This window comes from Rhea americana, unplaced genomic scaffold (genome assembly GCF_003343005.1).
Source record: "Rhea americana isolate MKP2758 unplaced genomic scaffold, rheAme1 scaffold_24, whole genome shotgun sequence".
NCBI classification, from domain to species: domain Eukaryota; kingdom Metazoa; phylum Chordata; class Aves; order Rheiformes; family Rheidae; genus Rhea; species Rhea americana.
Genome location: NW_028186357.1, coordinates 4680983 through 4700424, shown reverse-complemented (window position 1 = coordinate 4700424; position 19442 = coordinate 4680983). Strand labels below are relative to the sequence as shown.

Sequence of the window (19442 nt, the reverse complement as noted above, 5' to 3'; positions counted from 1 at the left end):
AATTCTGCAGTACTCTGTTCTACAACAGATTTAGTGAACAATGAAAGAAACTGAGATGAATACTCACTGGAATGCAATACAGAGTGAGAAATCATGGAATGATATTTATAGTAATCTGATCAAGGGAAATATTTCTTGCATTATGAAGGAAATTAGACCTTGAGATTCTGGAATTCTATTTTTGTCATGGTTTGTGATCATTTAAATTCAAGTGTGAACATTTCTGCTTGTATTATGACCATATTATTACAAATAACCATAAATTGCAAAGCTAGACTATTTTTCCTGCATAAATTCAGAGGTCTTACAAGATCTTTAACAATTTTCATTTTTAATGTAATGTTTTAAACAGCAGCATTGGTTTACACAAGTTTACATGTCCTCGATGTTCATAAGGAGTCARTTGTTTTGAAAAGCAGACTACTTATATAAAAATCTTATTTTAGAATTCAGCCAGTCTTCAGAGATCCATAGCCTTTGTCCTGATTTCTTACAGAAATATATTTTATTCTTTGTTATCTTCAGAATTCTGCTATCCAAAATCTTCTAACTAGCTTTTGAACAAAACAAATATTAGCTCCTACACAAATCTGGATTAGGAAAACTGAAATAAATATACTGCATATGAAGTAATATATGCACTGAAATACATAAAAGTCTGAAATATATTTACAAAGTTTAAAAAAATTGTTTACTTGTCATTATAGAGGTTAACAATGAACAGTAAGTTATTAATCTTTTCATGTAGTTTAACATTGGAAATGGATAGAATCATTTTTCTGATTAATCTACATTTATATAAAAAGCACTGTTGGTCAGTGATGTGAAATACAGCTACACTGTTCTACAGTGGCTTACTTACAGTCCACTTACAGTCTTACTTCCAATTTAATTATCAATAATGTAATAAAATTAAATTTAGTAGAGAGATGATCCAGTTCTGGTGTCAAGTCTTATATGAATTCATATTAAAGTTAAAATGGACTGATCACTCTCTATGCRAGTTTTAAATACACCCTGCTGCAGTAATAGACACATTTCATGCTAAAGAGCTTTAGTTTTAACACCATTTGAATCATAATTTTTCTAATACTGAACCAGGTGGAGGCATTCCAACTTCCAGACATTCTGCTGTGGTATAAGGACGGCAATCCAGGACTTGAGAATAAATGCAGAGAACAATGTGCCTGCATGTATATTTAGCAGGAAAAACAGAGACCAAAGTATGAAAATGAAAATACATGTATGGCATGCAATTGAGAACCTGTGTTCTCTTGCTAGATGTGTTATTAAACTATCTAAATATTTTTTTTTCAAAATATACTGAGGATCAACAGAAAAGCTTGAGAAAATGCTCTGCTATGGATCTGTAAAGACTGTTTCAACTAATTGAGAGTAATAGACTATTTTAAGTAACTCACATTTTCCCATAACATAGTATGTGAAGTGCGGATATTTTTACTGAAACACTGTATAGTAGATGTGAGGCTTCTTTATAGCCTCATACAAACTGCGACTTTTTTTTCTGTTTTTATTACTGCAGTTTAAATGTTCTTTGTGTTGTGTACAATGAATTGACTTTAAACATTTTCGGTTTACTATCCTGGATAGTGATGTCATCAGAAGTCTTTAATAGCCTACAAGAGTTTTTTCAGTTAGTCTTAAGTTATTAGGTGTGGATATTTTTATCTGGCATTTCTTTATTTCTGCAAGTATGTGCAGTTACACAAAATAAATTGCATTCAGTTTGCATATTTGTTCCAGAGGTGCTTTAGAAAACTAGTCTGTGGATGGTAAGCTTTTTAATGTAGAACATACCTCTAATACAGATACTGAATATGACCTTGAAGAGAATTGGGAGATTCATCTAASTTAAAATGCAATACAATGAGCGTGAAAAATTCCTGTTGTCAAAAAAAATCCTTTTGTATTCTTTGATGAGCTCTACATAGGAATCATTAAATCTTAATCATGTGAAGACTTGCCTTATGTTCTACCAGTCTTTAAACAAATCTCTGCTTTCTATTATCAGAACATACTCTGTCTTTCAGTGTTCCCTAACTACTGATAGGTCATACTGGAGAAGAAGGAAAATCTTAGAATGATTTCCACACATCCTAACAAAAAGGGACTCTACGTCTTTTCTGATTTAATAACATAAATAATTAATATAAAAATAATACCTTTGCATATCTATGTCTTACTTTGGATTATTGCAGTGTCTTTCTTGATACGTGACCCCACCTCCACAAGTCCGAGAACACTCTGACCACTCAGACCAGGCAGACCATTGGCCATTAACAGGCTTGGGTCCATGTTCACCGTATTTGACACACTGTCCTCTTCGACACCACTGCCAAAAAGTATGCCAAAAAGTACCCCATCAGAGTTAGCAGTAACTACAAAGTGCAAAAAAGAAAAGATCTACTTTTAAAAGCCTCAGAGTTAGTGCTTAACCCTGCAAACATGAGGTCTCCCACAGGACTCAATGAGATTACAGTAGAACAAGGACTCTGAYGCAGGACACTGGTCAACACAATGATATAGGGAAGTGATGTTCTAAAACGTGTCCAGGCTCTGGGTTTAAGATCTCTGAGGTATACATTTTTAAAACTGTACTCTAACTTCTCAGCTTACTCATTCCAAAATACTCCATTTTAATTGATGCTCTTGGGCTGTCAGAACATCAAAATTGCCCATCTCATTTAAAAATAGACTGCTAWAGTTCTGTTAAAATGTCTTCCTTTTATCATTCACTTATTAGACATTGCAAAAAGAGAGAAAGGGAGATAGAACATGATGTCAGTAACTTCAAAATGAAAACAATATTCCAATGGAAGAAACACGTTACAACAAAATAAAATATTTCATGTAACTATAACCTTAAGTAAATTACAGGGTTCAATTAAAACAAATAACCATGTTCTTTCAGTAGTGATCACTGGTGATAGTATGCATGGCGACCTTAGTTTGTATAGCCAATTTTATGACTTAAGGAATGCTTATTACAGAGTGGAATTTGAAGTCTTGATCTAATTTTTGTTACAATCAGTGGAATTTCTTAATGACTTAGATTTGCCAGAAGTATCCTATTGCATAGTTTGATGGGAGGGAAATCGCTCCCCACCATCATGTATGTGTCACTGCAAGGAGCAGTCTTTTGCAATGCAGTCTTTTACTGAGCAATCCAGCCACCCATAATATGAAACCTGGAGTGATCTGGAGAAAACTGGTTTTGACAGGAGTTAGTATTTGACCCAATACAGTCTAACAATAAATTAGAATGATGTAGTCCTATTAATAAAATRACATACCATACTTATGCCACAAGGTGTTCCTTCTGCTGCTGGCATGAACTTTGTCTCACATCTGTGACCCACTTTGTGACACCAGAGAGACTTGCATATATCCTGAAAAGAAAAAGAACTTGTACTCATATAATTGCCCATTATTTCCTGGTGTTTAGAAATAGTAATAACTGATATATGCCTTTGCTATCTTAAAAGCTATATGAATAAAACCTTCTTCTGAACTTAGAAAATCTAGACTTYAAGATTCTTAGCACAGCACTATTCTGTATATTGCCTTTGTGTTCATGCACCATTTCAATGTTTTTTTTTGTTTGTTTTTTGTTTTTTTGTTTTTTTTTTAACTTTTTTGAGTGTGAGACTACATGAGAACAAAAACTGTGGTAAAAAGTTCAAGGTCAAAATTAAAACAAATCTACAGAGGTTACGAAATTCCAAAGAGACCCAGTTTTCTAAAACACAGAGATGTCTGGAAACACAGTCTGTTCACAGTGCTGTTCACTCTCACTTCTTTGTTTATTGGCTGTAGAGGAAAAACAGCTGCCATCACCTGATCARTGTGGTTAGTATAAAATAAAATACTGCAGGATAATAATAGGAGTATGAGAAATTACAACACTTCTTTTCAGAATGAGCACTCTGGATTATTTAATAAAACATCTTCTCTGAAGATCAGCAAAGGGTGTAATAGTCACTAAAATAACAGGTTAAACTAGGTTAATCCTCCATCAAAAAACAAGAATATAAGTTACAATTTATTGTTCTAAAATAAGCCTATAGATCTGGTCCAGACTTCCATGCCAATGCGTAAGAGTAAAACGAAACACAATGAACTTCCCCCTCCACAACACACACTGCAAGTTTTGATCAGAACAGCACTGCCTGCTAACCGCCCTTAGCATTGCAGGTAATGCCTGATCARTCTTTATGTATACAAATTTATACGTTCTGGAAAGAACACATTTCTCTCTGAAATTCCCCTGAGATGGTGATATTCCTCAAGGGAGACCAATGCTTTCAAAGTAAATTGCCAAGCAAGATTAGATTGAGAAATAGTCCAGCCCTGTGGAGAACACGTTATCACTTGTACTTATTTATAAATGCACTGCAGTTTTCTCATGTTATTTTAACTTTTGAAAAGTATATCAATAGGTACCTTTACAAAGCTGAGGTTGCATAGTTTTGCTTTCATTCCAAATTGCCATTTGCACTGGGTATCAGCATCATAGATCTGCCCTGGCAGTTTGTCAGGGTATTTATACTGTCCTGTTTGCTTAGGTTCATCAATCAGGCAAGCTGCTTGAGCTGTACTATAATGAAAACATATATTAATCATGACTATCACCTTTCTATCAGAATATTTTATTTGCTACAGAACAGCAAAAAATACATAGTATAGTATATAGTATTTTTAACTAGCTTTATTGGCATGCACTGGAATGAGAATATTTGCTGCAGAAGCTAAAATATCTTGCATCTTGTCGGTAGCCTGACCTGCAAAGTTTTAGGGCACAGGAATTTCCAGGCCTTGGCATTATTATGACAAGAAAGAATGCTATCAAATTATTCTTCTCCCTTTATTTCTGTGTAACCAAGAACAAGGTGATCTGTTCTGCTGCTGCATTCCCTTACATGGATTCCCAAAATCAGGATATAAGACAATGTACAGAATCAAGAYGACCCATTAACTGCATGTGGATGACAAACCAAAGGCTGCTGTCACTGTGTTGTGTGCTTTGGGTTGGCTGAGTCCAGCTTAAGACCACAGGTACACTATGGTCTACTTCTTTTCTTCATATATGCTTGAGGACCCTCATATACAGAGGGTCAGCCTATTCCGGATTTATGTTCCAAATGTATGTCTGTTGGACCATACTGCATGCTGGAGGGCTTATATGACTTTGTAGTTTGCACTCTGCTTCTGCACTTAGAATATCTGTCATCATTTAGCAGTCAAAATCACCAGAACTGTCATCTTTCCTGTCTGCTAGTCTGAAATACTAATTTGGAGTGCAAGGATCAGATCCACAGAAGTATCTAGGTTCTTGATTCTGACTCTAATTAAGGAATTAATATCTAAAACAGCTTTTCAGGATCTGGGACTTAGTACCACTTACTTACATATTTTTTTGGAATGATGCACATTATGCCCATGTAGGACTAACAAAATAAAATACATTTGTACAGGAAAGAAGGACTGCGTTTCTCATGATATTAAATATGCATCAAAAGACAGCTCCTTGAAAAACATCACTGAATAATGCCAACTTGTTAGAGAAACAATTAACATCTCTCTCTTTTTTCTTTCCCAGAAGCAGTATATGGAAAATGGAAAATGTGCCTACTCATTGCATGAACTACATCAAAAGAGAAAAATTCAGGGAGAAAGGCCGCTAGTGTTAATTTACATTTTGTAATGAATTTGGTACCACTGTGTCTGCCCTCTTTTGTGTTCACTTCCTTCTAATTCTCTAATAAACTGAGCTGTGGACAGGAATCCCTGGGAAAGAACGGCATGCCAGTCATTACAGCAGGATATTCATGGAGGGTGAAATTCATTCTTCTAGAAAGAGGCAGGACAAAGACACTTTGCATACATAGCATACCACTTATACGCCTCATAAGTCCAAGTGTGTGGGCTCAAATAGTACGTTGGTTTGAGTACATTTAAAAAGAAGTGAATTTCACACTTTAGTAATTTTTATGTCTGTTCAAGAGTTCATGCCCTGCTACTAAGATATATTCCCTGGCACTGGCCCAGATTTACATCTGACCTACCTTAGAAATTTGTTGAGATACTGCCTGCTGCACACAGACCAAGAAAACACTCCATTGTTTCCTGTTAGTGTGGGAGACATAATATTACCCTCAGCTTTTCTACAAGGATTTCCTTCTCCATCATGAATCATACCAAAGCTGAAAAGAGAACCATACATGAGAGTGGAATCTAGATAATCAGAAGCAAGACAAAATTTGGGGCAGAAGAAACTCTTTCTGGGCAACATCCCTATGCTCGAATTCCACAAAGGGATGAAAGCATATGTAAAAACTAACATACAAATGATTATTAGTATGAAAAAAGCTCCAGTTAGTAGCATTCAAATGTTGTTGCTATCATATACTTATCTGATTAGAGAAAGGTTGTCAAGTTTCCAGAAAGACCCATACTGGTGATGCACAGGAGCTCTGCAGTGGGAGTTAATGACAAGACACTGGCACATAGATACCAGAGCTGCAGACTGTGAGAGACATTTCACCATTAAACAATTTCTCTTTCCTAAAATTCTCCCCATTTATTGTATCATGCATTGCCAGTGAAATTTATTATCTAGTTTTTGTGGTGCTTCTGAAATGAGTGGATGCATTCAGTCATGAAAATGTTCCACTTCACATTATAAAAATCGCTGTTGTACTTGGCTGCCTTGTTGATCGTCACAGAACAAGCCAAGAACTGAGGTTACTTGGAGTCATCTTCCTCACTACTAATGACACTGCTCTTGGAAGGAACTGCTTGGGGTAATAGRGGGGAAAAAGCTAACCTGCCACTGTCTATGATAGGCCTACCCTACAGATAAACAGACGCCAAGTTCCTTGCAATATCATCGTAACACAGGTATGTTATAAAAGGTTTAAATCAAAAGTATAGCTCTTCGTCTATGTAGCATTAGTCAAATGGGACAATAATGTACAAATCAATGCCAAAATCAGGTTTATACTCTAGGTACTATATTGTCACATGAACAATATATGAAGTACATTATTAAAAAAAAACCAAACAAACAACCTTGTGATTAATGACTTGTGCAGATAATTACATTAGAGAAATTACCTTGAAGCCACTTTTACTCCATGTACCCTTCTGTCTCCTAATCCTGCCTAGTAACTTGGCTTCTTGCTTCCAGCAGAATTTTCTCCTCTGCCACCAAATGAGTCAGCTCTGACAATAGCCCCATGATGGACTAAATAACCACCATAATGTACCACTAAGAATTAAAGCTAGTTTTATTTCCCCATGTATCATGGTAATGACTGGTAAAGTCTGCAATTTGACTGAATTTTTGTATCRGGCCACTTTGTGCATTGTGCTGATGACACATTTAGGGAGGAGTAAGGAATTTCTTTGCATCATTTATAGTAATATCCACAATGATAGTATTTTTCACCTTTTCACCCACCAGTTCATAAATACAGAAACCTTTTTATTAGTGGATTAATGCTAAAATTAAGTGTATCAGAGTACATCACAACCCAGCTGTATCTGTAATTATTTCAAGCAGTTTTTTTATATTTTGTTTCTATGCAATTTTCTGAATGTTCTGAAAACACAGTACTCAGGCATGCTTGGGTATGTATGTCTTGTTGATCTCTGCGCGCAGTAGAGAGAATGCTAATAGCATCACTTCTGTCATTCTAACCCAGAAAGACCCTGCTGTTATCCTTGCAATCCTTGTGAAAGGGAAGATGCACATTTAGGGCACGTACAAAGAGAATGCCATTGAGATGGATGGAGGTAAAACACTAATGGATCTTAACTTCTCTCACAGTCATATACTGCCTATATATCTATCAGCTTAAAACATGCATGCAGTCTGAGCCTTTCTTATCATAGTGACAACTCCCATTAACTTGAATTGCCCAGCAAAATATCAGTGTAGGAATAGAATAGAACYGTTCTCCCAATTTGAAGGAAGAACGGTAAAGCTATGTTCAATCTGTGTACCAAAAGAAGTGTGACTGAATGAATAGAATACCAAGTATTAACATAAACATCTGATTCCATTTCCTATTTTGGCCGTTAAATTGCTATATTATCTCAGTCAAATCACTTTCTTTTCCATGCCTCTGATTTCCTCTCTCACTTACTTTGTCTAGACTGAAAGCTTTTTAGTGGGAATACTGCCTTTTATTGGGTGCTCTGCACAGTCTGTAGCATCATGTGGCCCTGCTTTCAGTAGAAGTGTTACAAAAATATAATGAATAATAAGCAATAATAAAAGTCATATTAAATATGATAAATGATGTGGAATTTATGGTTGTAACAAAACTAATTTTCAAATTTTTTTTCTTTCAGTGCTTTATATTTACTCACTGTACAGGACATCTGTGAATTCCAATGTGTTTTAAACAGAAATTTCATAATCTGTTACTTCAGTGTTGTAGTACACTAGTGATTTTATGAATATAATGTGTGCATGTGCAGGGAATATCTAATTCACTGGACTCGATTCTCTATTATTATAAATCATTGCAGGCCCACCAGAGTTACTGCATGTGTTGCCTCAAGCTGAAGATGTAAACTTTCTAGAAAAAAAAAATATGGTTTATTCTATAAATGGACAAAAAGCTCCTAACTGAGCTAGTATTTTGTAATGCTTTAGAAAATAATAATTTTATTCACATGCATTCCAGCCAAAGAACCTATAGATTTAATATCCACTGACACAATAGGCTCTGAACTCCCAAAGGAACGATTAAGCTTTCAGGTAAAAAACAYGAACTATTTAAAGAAAATCATAAAAATATGTAACACCTGGAGCCACTGTAAGTGTAACCTCTACAGTATACAGTATTCTGCTATTATGATATCTTTAGCTTAATATTTTCACAGTGGACCTCATCACCTCCAGAGCTGTCACAGTTTTTCATACACGAGCACACTTTGCTTCAATGGATCTATATTGATACGAGATCAATATAAAATAGTCAAATCACTCCTTCCAGCTATATGTTTAAATATGTGCAATATTTGACCACTCAGTTTACTAAAGAAGTTAAGAATGGTACTAATCCTACATTTACATTTAAGTCTGTCCTATATGTCTTAAATAGTGAGATCAGGAAGGAACTCTGTGAAATAATGTCTGACTTTCAAAAACACACAGTGGAAATTCAAGGAGTAAAAGGAGAAAACTCCAGGGAACAGGTATTGTCCTGTCAGATGAGAAATACTTTTTACCTTCRCCTGAGCCTTCATTAATTCCCAGAAGACATCACTTTTCAGAGCACTTGTGAAGCTGTTATTTAAGCTGGGATGATCAACAGACAGAGATCTTAAAGTTTCAAAATCATACTGAGCTATCTTACATCATTTATATGATGATGTACTGTTTTCAAAGCTGCAGTCCCATCTATTCTCTGATTATTAGTAAGATTGTAAGGGATAAATCCTCTAAACATTTTTCTTCCAGGAATCTGAGTATTATAGAGACCAAATCCTGTCTTCTTCCACTTCATAGTAAGTAGTCTCAGGAACACCAGCACAAACAAATGTTAACAAAGACATTTTGTATCTGTGGCAGGTTTTTTCCTTCCAGGAGATAAAATGTATTCTCTTAGACAAAATGCAGAAGCATGATGCAGGAGCACTAAAGTAAACCAAAGACAGGCTGAATAAAATGGCAGTGGTAAAAAAGAAAAAAATCCAACAACATTGGAAAAAATCCAAGTATAAGATAAGTAATTAATATATCATTCTCTCAAAGAGAATAAGAAGAAGTTAAAGAGGAAGGCAGGCAACTAAAAGACTAAGGGGACAATTCTTGAAAAATAATCTATGGATCAGATTCTCTCCTAACACCGATGGAAGGGCATTAAAAAATTTACTGAGGTCAGTGAAATTGCATTAGTGTAACATGAGCATCAAGCCATAGGTATTTTACTTATTTGGTCTCATYGAAAGCATTGGCACAGTTCCCATGGACTTCACTGGTAGCTGGATTATTCTTTAATTCCTTGTTTCCCTTCAGATGTACAGAAACCTGTGAAAGGGTCACTCATGTAGACATTAGGTCATAGTATATACTGCAGAGCATATCTGTACAATGAAAACTAAATAGTCCTGATTCAGTCATGCAGAATCAGAAGGATTCATGCCTTGACTAAACAGGAGAATACAGTAGCGCTGCCTTTTAAAAAGGTATTCTGTGTAGAAATGTAACTGCAGAAAATAACCATCTATACCTATATTTTCTCTGACCCTTGATTTCATGTTTGTGATCTGCACCACATAGAGAAGCTATGCTTCTATACTGCCAGTGGTTAGAAAGAATTCCATCTGAGCTGTGTTAGAACTGAAAATCAAAAATATGCAGAAAGGCAGAAACCCCCACAAAGGTTGTTTTGAACCAACGTACCCATTAAATAGGTACAGAGAACAAAGAAGGAGAGGTTGAATGGGATGAATGGATCCAAGACTCTATGAAGCACAGAGTTTTCCGGGAAAGAGACCTTTCAGAGACTCAGAGAGATTGTGTCTCCATACTGTAAGCTGTTCTGTTCCTTCTCTTTTTGGAGCAACCACACTACTACAAGAGCTATTTGTCTACTGGCATATGATAGGAGCATGGGAATATTGTAGATTATTGTCAGCTCTAACTGTTTGTTCTGATTATTTACTGGAATATATATAATGGCAAAAAACAAAAACAACCACAGGCAGTCGATTCACCACTTAATGCTATAGGACACATCTCTGAGTGAAGAGCCTTGATTTCTGTTTGACCTAAAACTGTCTACAGCTTCCTGCCAAAGTAAGAACAATAGTGATGTACCTGTGTCAGAATAAGGTGACTCCACCTACAGCAGCAAAATAAATGAAAATCTCACAGTGGTTACTTTCAGGATTGCTGAAGAGATGACATTTAATAAAGACCAAAACATTAATGGGAAGCTCTATACAGTCTAACAATTATATTGCTCTGTAAATGATCTATAATTAGCTGGCTAATGGAAACATAGAATCACTATGTTGCCATTCATTTACATATTTATAAAAACAGAACGCAAGACTAGTGGAAAATAACTTACTTGTGTCCAGATTCATGAGCAATTGTAAAAGCCAGTCCAAGGCCTGTATCTTCATTGATGGTGCAACTACGGTATTTACTGCACATACCACTGATAGGGGCAAATCCTGGAGGAAGAAAACATTACAAGAGATTGTTTCTCTACAGAATGCAAAATACMTACATCATTTGCACAGGTCCTAGTACGTCAGTATTTGTCAGTTGTGATACATGAAGGTATTTTTCTACTTGATCAGTTTAATCGTGGAAGAATTTCTGCAGATTTCTATTTGATAATAAAGAGATTCCTGTATAAGAAGTATATGCAAATCAAACCCAGCCCAAAGAAATGCATTTTTACAGTAAACATCATTCATTGCCTCTAATGCTCCCATATTAGGGAGGAATCCCATTCATGAAGAGTCAAGTAGTCACAGAAAAATAAAAATCAGAGTGGGCTAGAAATATTTTCAAAATCACAGATATTGCTTGAAAAGGTGACAGTCCAGAARGATGTCTTCTGAAAGCTTATTTTGTCATTTTTGCTGGACAAAGACACCAATAATTCTCATTTTCTTCTAGGTACCTCAAAGGAAAATATGTAATGTTAATACTGCTCTGTCACCTTTGAGAAGATTACGGCTATATGCAAAATTGACCTTTCTTTATTCTAAAAGATTTCTGTTTTATTTATCAAGATGCTGCTATTGATATCCATGAGTTTCTCAGGACACATTTACATACTATACCTAAAGTATCACAGGGCTCATTTTTCCAAGAGCAGATATCAAAACCCGTAAGCAAGATGGCATGGTCATGGCGCTTTCCATTCTTCCCGACCAGAGCAGATTGCCATTGACAAAAGCTGTTCAGCGACTGGTCCGCGTGGTGGTTAATCAATAATCCACCCTGTAGATATTTCACAGACACAGAAATAAGGTGCTTCCACCAGTACTTCAGGAAGGTAAATGAAGGAAGAAGAGATGGGTAGGGAAAAGGAGTTATTTTTTTCATATTTGTTGCATATAAACTTACGCATTCTCATGTTAACTGTGATGACCAATTCTGTTGATTGATGAATCACAACTATAAAATAAAACTGAACCTCTCCCTAGACACATAGTTGTTTTCAAAGCTGATGGTTGGAAACAGTTGAAAATGAAAAGATTTCACCRGTTTCTTACTGTGTACAAATATATCTGTTTTTTGTCAAAGCTGAAAGCTAAAACATTTTCAGTCTTTTGTTTAAAATATTCAGAAATTTCTGTGSAGGAACAGTATTAGCCAGCTAGGTTGACCAACCACAAATTCATATTTCTTCTTATGAAAACGATTTTGTATTATTTTCTTTCACCATCATTCCCCAAAGAACAGGCTCAACTCCCACCTTACATGCTGTCTTCAGTTTGGGACTTTTGATTCCTTCCCACTGATCATACCCTGGAAAGCCAGTCTTACCTAGGCCCACTTCAAAATCTGTATATTTATTCAGATACTTCTTAAGTAGACTTCTCATTCCAGCCCTCTCTCTTCAAGAACAGGGAGGAAATTATTAGCAGAAGCGTTTCAAAATTTCTCAAGAACATTTTAATCAAAATCATGATTTAGTATCAAAAAAGTAGAAGCAGTGAAATGTAGAAAATGTGACTTTGCAGGTTTTTGTGATATCAGTCTTCCTCTTGTGCTTTATGTCATAAGCAACTTCCAATAAGAGTTCATGTACATAACCTGGACATGTCCAATGCTCCCTGTGAACAGTGTCAAATAAAGTGCACTACATAGTAATTGTGACAACTTACAGGCTCTTGTTCCAAAAGAAGAAGGCTCACAACAATAATGTTTATGTCACTTCCAATTGTTCCATCTTTAAACAGACTGGAAACCTGTAATGATGATTCAAGCAGGAAATATCACCTACATGTACTAAAAAAACTTTTCAAAAAACTGACTATACGTATTGGGTTATTACATTGGGCTTCAGTTTTCAGCACAAATTGCTGTAATTATATGGTTTGCAGGATTTACTCTAAAAGAGCTTAACTGAGAAGAATTATGCCCCAAACCACTGCATTTATTCAAAAAACTTGAAAAACTTCTACTGATTTCACAGGGCTTTGTTCTGTCCCTGTTCTTCTGGATCAAGTGTAATCAAGTTTCTGCAGTACCAAACTAAAGAAGAGGAAATCCTCAAAGGAAAAATATTTCCAGTTAAATTATTTTTCTCGGAATAAATATGTGCTTTCTTATAAATTTTTGTTTCAAGGAGTGACATCAGGTGAAACAAAGTAAAATCTTATAATACTGAGGGAAATTAAACTTTTGATGAGTACCTGCTTCCTTGTATTACAAAATAAACACTTCAATAYTTTAAGTATTTTCCAAACGTACCTATTTTTTACCCTGTAGTAGTATTGCCATAGCCATGATGATCTAAGGATGTATTTTTAAGCAGCTTTTTAGCATAAATAATATATGAGATCAGGCTTGAAGGAGAGCTTGTGTTTGTAAAGTGTGCATGCTCTTTTTGCTATCACTGTTTGTCTGATGAAAGGTACTATTTTGACATACCAGTATTCCTCAGGGAAAGACATACTTCAGTTGCATCAGATCTTACCATATTCATAACTGTTAAGATATAAGTTGTAACATTTTCCTTGCCATGTTTCTCCAACATTTTTTTATCTGCCACAACAAGAGTTTCAACGTTTAGACTCCCATTTTTCTGAATTTTAGCAGATGATCTTTTGAACCTTGGAGAAGTCCCATATTCATCTGAGCGAATGTATGTCTCTTCTGTGGGAGGCTTAGGTGCATCTAAAAGGAAATAAAATTCAATTTTGGAAAGGGTTCAGATCACCCATAAGCAGTTTTATCAGATAATAAAATAACACAGGTTTAGAGCCTTAGATTATTTTTATAGCATGTGATTTAATATTTACTGGTAGGAAGTTCTAATATATTTAGTAAATAAGACCTAATTAATTCTTGAGGGAAGGATAGTTACAGCGAGGGAAGGGAAAGGGAGAACGACATTTGTATACAATAAATAATTTAACATAAGGAATGAATCTAATAAAATGGCAGTATTTGCAGCAAAAGATATACTCAGATTTTTTAAAAGAGTATCAAAATTTGTTTTGTCCCGTTGGTAACTTCCTGAGGTGTTTGGCCTGTGCTACTTACCTAGCAGATGGTTCAAAAACTCCTTTCCACATCAGCTGTCCACCATGAGTACAGAAAGAAGACACATGCCAAAAGCAAGATTCCTGTTAGGCTGCTATTTGACTGACATTAGCCTTCTATGCAAATTTGCCACAGAGATTTATCCCTGCTGGGAATATATTTACTTAGTATAGGAAATGTCAGGAAGCAGCAATCAAGGCTTGGTCAACAGGATATGTGTATCCAGCCTGCGCATCCTAATGTTGGGCTGCACTTTTCCCCTTTGTGCTTGTATAATTGCATGGTTAAAGAATGGACTCACTCAGTTTCTAAAGAAAGACAGAAGTGGGAAAAGAAAGCTAAAGCCTATAGTTTTCTTGCTGCTCATAGCTTCTTTTGGATATACCTGTGCTTCTTTGGCATCAAGAATTAACTCAAAGGTCACTTCAAATATTATTAAGATAACAGTAGGATTTTTTTTTTTTTTTTTTTTTTTTTGGTCATAGGGATGTAATATGACAAAAATGAGGAAGTCTTAGGTAATTAAAAAGCCCTGCCTATGCCTCATCAGAAAGATATTCCAATGGCAGGGCTGAAACTGTAGCTGTCTCTTTTCAGGCCAAACTGGGAAATCGAGAATACTGTAGAATGGACAACAGCATCTACTTTCAAGAACTCTGAACTAAAATTAACACTACAAGTCTCTGTATTAGTAAGATTTTAAAATGCAAAATTCATTATAAACAATTTTCCTTTATAAGCTCAAAGAGCTCCTCTTCTCTGCTGAAATCATGTCGACATGCCTCACCCAAGAATGAAGTGTACAATTCAGTACACATCACTTTCCATGTACTATTTTGAAGGCAAAACAACTTGAAGGCACTTAAGTCATAAGAAGTCATGTTCACACGTCCTGTAGACTGATCCACAAGCAGCATAGTTTTACTCTCAAATTAACTCTTTGGCTATTAATAAAACATGAGCAGCAGCAGTATCTTTTAAGTATGATCTACTGACTACAGTCCATTCAGTCTGCATGATCTAAAGACATTTAGATTGTGAGGAAAAGTTTGAAAGATGATTAACTGGCTTCTCTAGTGCTTACAAACTGCCAGTATATGAAATTTTAAAAGATGGTGAATGGGACAAGCTGCTTTTATGCCATTAAAAGTGACAACGTGCTCTGCAGTCTTACTGATCAGCAAGCTTGGATTCTTTGCTGGCTTAGGATGAATAAACCTTGAATATAGGCAGCGCTAATAACAGAGGATTGCCTTCCATGACACTGCATTCTCAGTTCTTATGCCTTTGTTCATTCAGGTTGAAATTTTCTATTCCAGATGTCCAGATTAATCTTCCTCAAGATTTCAAACTGATATGACTTCTGATCTCAGAACAAGACTAGAGAAAAAGGTAAAAACTACCAAAAAAAAGGGGGAGAAAGAGAAGAAAAAAAAGTGTCTGCTTCCCCTCGTGCTTCAAATAATCACAGAAGGGGTGTTGCCTTCACCGCAGTGGTATCTTTCCTTCTATATCCTTTGTTTGACCTATTCAATTAAATGATCATATAATTTTATTTGTTAGACCACATTTATTTAATGAAGGTGAGTTATACTTGCTCTACAGAGTAATGAAGGCTAGGTAGAGAATTAGGCTATTATTTTTTAGAATTCCTCTTTCATTTCTTTCAGAAGGTCACAGGTACATCCTATTTGAAGTGGAAGACTGCAGGATGTGGAAAGAATGAGTTTTATGGTTAAGGTAATTAAATGCTACCTTATTTAACTGGATCTAACTGTGCCTCTGACACCAAGTTCCTAAGTGATGAAGGGTAAATCACATACTAAACTCTTCACTGCTGGAGGCTAACTGTGTGTTCTTCATTTAACAAAAATTCAGTTAAAACTGCAGCTGAGAACTCATAGCTTCAGAAAGGCGTTGGTCTCAGCCACCTTTTCCACTACTWCTTCCTTCCTTTCCCTGCTATTTGTTTTCCTCTTTCTTCCTTACATTCCTTTTGGAAAGGAACCTGCTCATTTTCTCAGAAYTCAGGTAGGAGGTTGGAAGAATATAACTAGCCTGAGACAGTGTTTTCAATTCTGTGTGCAGTCCTGGAGACTCTCATTAAGAAACTCAACTCAGAAGCAGATCAGCTTTTAAATGGAGTCAGCAGAATGTTTTAAGTACAGTTGTAGGCTCCAAGGGGGCTCTAAAATATTATGCAATTTGAGGGTCTAATGAAGGCCTCAGAACAGACCTTGGCAGGATAATATATTCCAATATGTTTTTTAAGAGGTGGCTACAAAATTTTATTTAAACAATTTATGTGGGAGGTTCTTTTTGAAGATCTCAGTTGCTAAGAATTTCATTATCAAATGGTGAGTTCTGAAAGACATATCCTCCATCCTGTCAGAACTTAATGATTCAAAAGGCTTTTCCTCCATCCTCAAGCTGAATTAATTACATATCCCAGACTAGAAGAGAACAGTTCAGGGACCTGGAATCAGTAACTGTGCAAAAGTGGCAGTCTGGAACAGAATGGCTTACTGAAACCTAAGGTWATTTCAAGAAGTCAGGTAAGGGATCTTTAATTTAGGTGGAGAATAAGAAAAGTAATTAGTGATTCTGATGGCTTTATAACAAGGATGATGGCTTAAATTTAAAAGAGTAATCATGTTCCCATATCTATTTTCTTTTATAGCCGTATTATTTGAAATTATGACATCTCCAAAACAAAGGTGACTACAAACCACACCTAGGAATCACCATACAGTCTCTAAGAGCCACTATCTCAAACAAGGAGAGAAAGTTTCCTTACATACATTTCTTGCGACGTCCACAAAAATGCTGCTTTTGAAACATTCCATGGTGGTAACCATTCGCTTGAGCATGAGACTTGTGGGAAGTGTGAATTCTGTGATGACGAAGGGAAAAGTATTTGGGATTGGACTCTACTGTGTACTGATGCACCTTCTCTTCTGCTGTTCGTTTATATAATACGTGTGGATGGTGTCCAGGAGGTGATGTGTAGTTGTGCTCCTTTGCTAGCTGCTGAGGTAATGGAGATATAAGGAATTCRATCTTCTGTGTCCTTATTAAACCTGACTGAAAAGCAAACATAAATTAGAGGAAAGGCTGTCAAGTTTTACAGTTGGAACATGATAGCTCTTAAAGTGATCTCCCTCCAAAGGCTCTAGAGAGATTGAAATATTCTCTCTGTCAGTTAAAATTAGTTTTATTCAAGATACAGGCTAACTATTTTCAATTAAAATATGCTTTGCTTCGCTTTGGAGGTGACCAGGTTTCATGTTTGCTAACACACAGAACAAGAATGCTTCAGTCTGTCAGGCTGCCAGCATAACACTTTCATATGGTGCCAGGACTAATTCAAGATGCAGTATTAATCTGTACTTCATAGTGTGTATTTGTGTGTGTACATATGTATACATACAGGCTATATGGTCTCAGACAAAGAGAAAATGCTTTTGAAAATGGTATTTCTAGTAAGTGTATAGATGAGTAAAGCAGAAAAATTTGAATTAAGATTCAATCTTTTCAAAATCAAGTATTACCAGCCAGGAAATCCAGACTTAAGATTCCTCTAAGTAGAAACCTAAGCACACTCTGGTGCATCAGTGCAAAGATAAAGCTTCTAAACATTTTAGTACCATTATTCAGTAAACAATTCCTAGCAATTTATCGTGATAAAGTAAGTTTAAATTTTATTGCTTCATACAAGATAAAACTCATCAGTGAAAGCAAGCATCTTTTTGTTCTCCTTGTATCCCTAAAAGACAGAAGTAAGCATGGGAAAACTATGGTATTTTTCACATAGTATCTATGCATAAAACTGCACATGTGATGAAGTGTTTCCAGGACCAGAGCCAGAGAAATGTGGGTGGCACTGAGGAAGTATTTCCATGCAGCTCATTAATCACTTATGATTTTAGTTCATTTCTTGTTTTTGTGAAACATGTTGTGATAAACATTCTTTTTTACCAAGTCAAAAAACAAGAATTTGTTTCATCAGCTGTAATTCTATTACATTATATATGTAATACTAGATACAGATTTTTGTTTTGGATCAGCTCTACCATGTGCCAACACCTTTCCAACAAAATAAGTATCCCACAAGAGCCACATATCTCTTTTGCTTCAGAAAAGTATRTGCAGACAAACAAATGTCAACTGCAAACCATCTTGCCTGACATCTAAGTCCTCCCAGATCATGATTCTACCTCTTTCCTTAAAAAACATTCTTTGAAAACGCAGATATTTTAGACATGTATCACATAATCCCTTCTGAAATTGATGCTTTGCTTTTGCCTGAGCTCCTAGGTCCAGAATGCCAATGATATCAGAAAAAGAGCAATTTCAATACCTAAGACCAGCATGGTATTTCTTAAGGATTTGTGGAATTTTCTGCACTGGTTTCCCATGAGGAATATTCAACAGAAAATGTAAAGCACGTGAAAATAGGAAGTTACATGTGAAATCCTCACAGCTTTAACTGTTTACTTAGCTAATGCTAAAATTGAATTTAAATTCATCCCTGTTAAAAGGATTTACCAGAGATATACAGGTTCTCAACACTGCAATCAGACACCATGCCTTTTTTAAATGAAATTCACTTCTGTATTTTTCCAGATGGTCAGAACAAGATCAATAGCATCTTCACAGTACAATATCAGCATCTCTACTGGGAACGTACTGCAACTGCTCACAAGATCACAGCATGATCTTAATTTTGTCAATAAAAGTGGTTCTATATTATGACTTGGGAGGGTCTAATTGTCTCCCAAATGATAATAAGAAAACAATTGTAGACTATCCTCTGATAAATAACTTGCCCACTCTCTTTTCTTCAACATAAATTTGTAATTATGTATCTCATCTTATATCTACTTAACATTCTAAATGAAGGATAAAATTGTCGACTAGAGAATAAAACAGGCTTTTCATCACTGACAAGAATTCAGCTTGCCTGCTCACTGCAATAAGTTGGCATATTTCAAATGTCAGATCACATTTGGTCATGGCAAAGTAGTTTCCTGTAGGGAAGACAACTAATATTTTAATCCTGACGATGTGTGTCATCACATAATTTAAAAGTGATTCTAACAAAGAGGCAATTTTTATCTGCTAGAGTTAGAGAGAGCACTGCTGATAACTGGGCACTTTTTTTTTT

The 19442-nt window shown here is 35.7% G+C and overlaps 1 protein-coding gene and 1 long non-coding RNA gene across 4 annotated transcripts in view; one reads left to right on the top strand and one right to left on the bottom strand.

Moving 5' to 3' along the window:
• LOC146595078 (uncharacterized) overlaps positions 1-5906 on the top strand; it is a 149771-nt gene extending 143865 nt beyond the window's left edge. Inside the window, exon 4 of the long non-coding RNA XR_014896021.1 lies at positions 5621-5906. This is a non-coding gene — a long non-coding RNA (uncharacterized LOC146595078). The remainder of the gene's footprint in view (positions 1-5620) is intronic.
• The window catches only part of ADAMTS18 (ADAM metallopeptidase with thrombospondin type 1 motif 18), a 77479-nt gene that overhangs the window by 31081 nt on the left and 26956 nt on the right, over positions 1-19442 (bottom strand). The window contains exons 4-12 of one of the 3 annotated variants that reach the window (XM_085306433.1): positions 17077-17359; positions 13707-13906; positions 12892-12975; positions 11842-12001; positions 11115-11220; positions 6087-6224; positions 4465-4618; positions 3315-3410; positions 2205-2353 (exon numbers count right to left, since the gene is read on the bottom strand). In XM_085306433.1, coding sequence (XP_085162559.1) covers positions 2205-2353; positions 3315-3410; positions 4465-4618; positions 6087-6224; positions 11115-11220; positions 11842-12001; positions 12892-12975; positions 13707-13906; positions 17077-17359 — 1370 coding nt within the window. Of the gene's footprint in view, positions 1-2204; positions 2354-3314; positions 3411-4464; positions 4619-6086; positions 6225-11114; positions 11221-11841; positions 12047-12891; positions 12976-13706; positions 13907-17072; positions 17360-19442 lie in introns of those variants that run through there. The other 2 variants (XM_085306432.1, XM_085306431.1) reach the window with 2 other exon arrangements.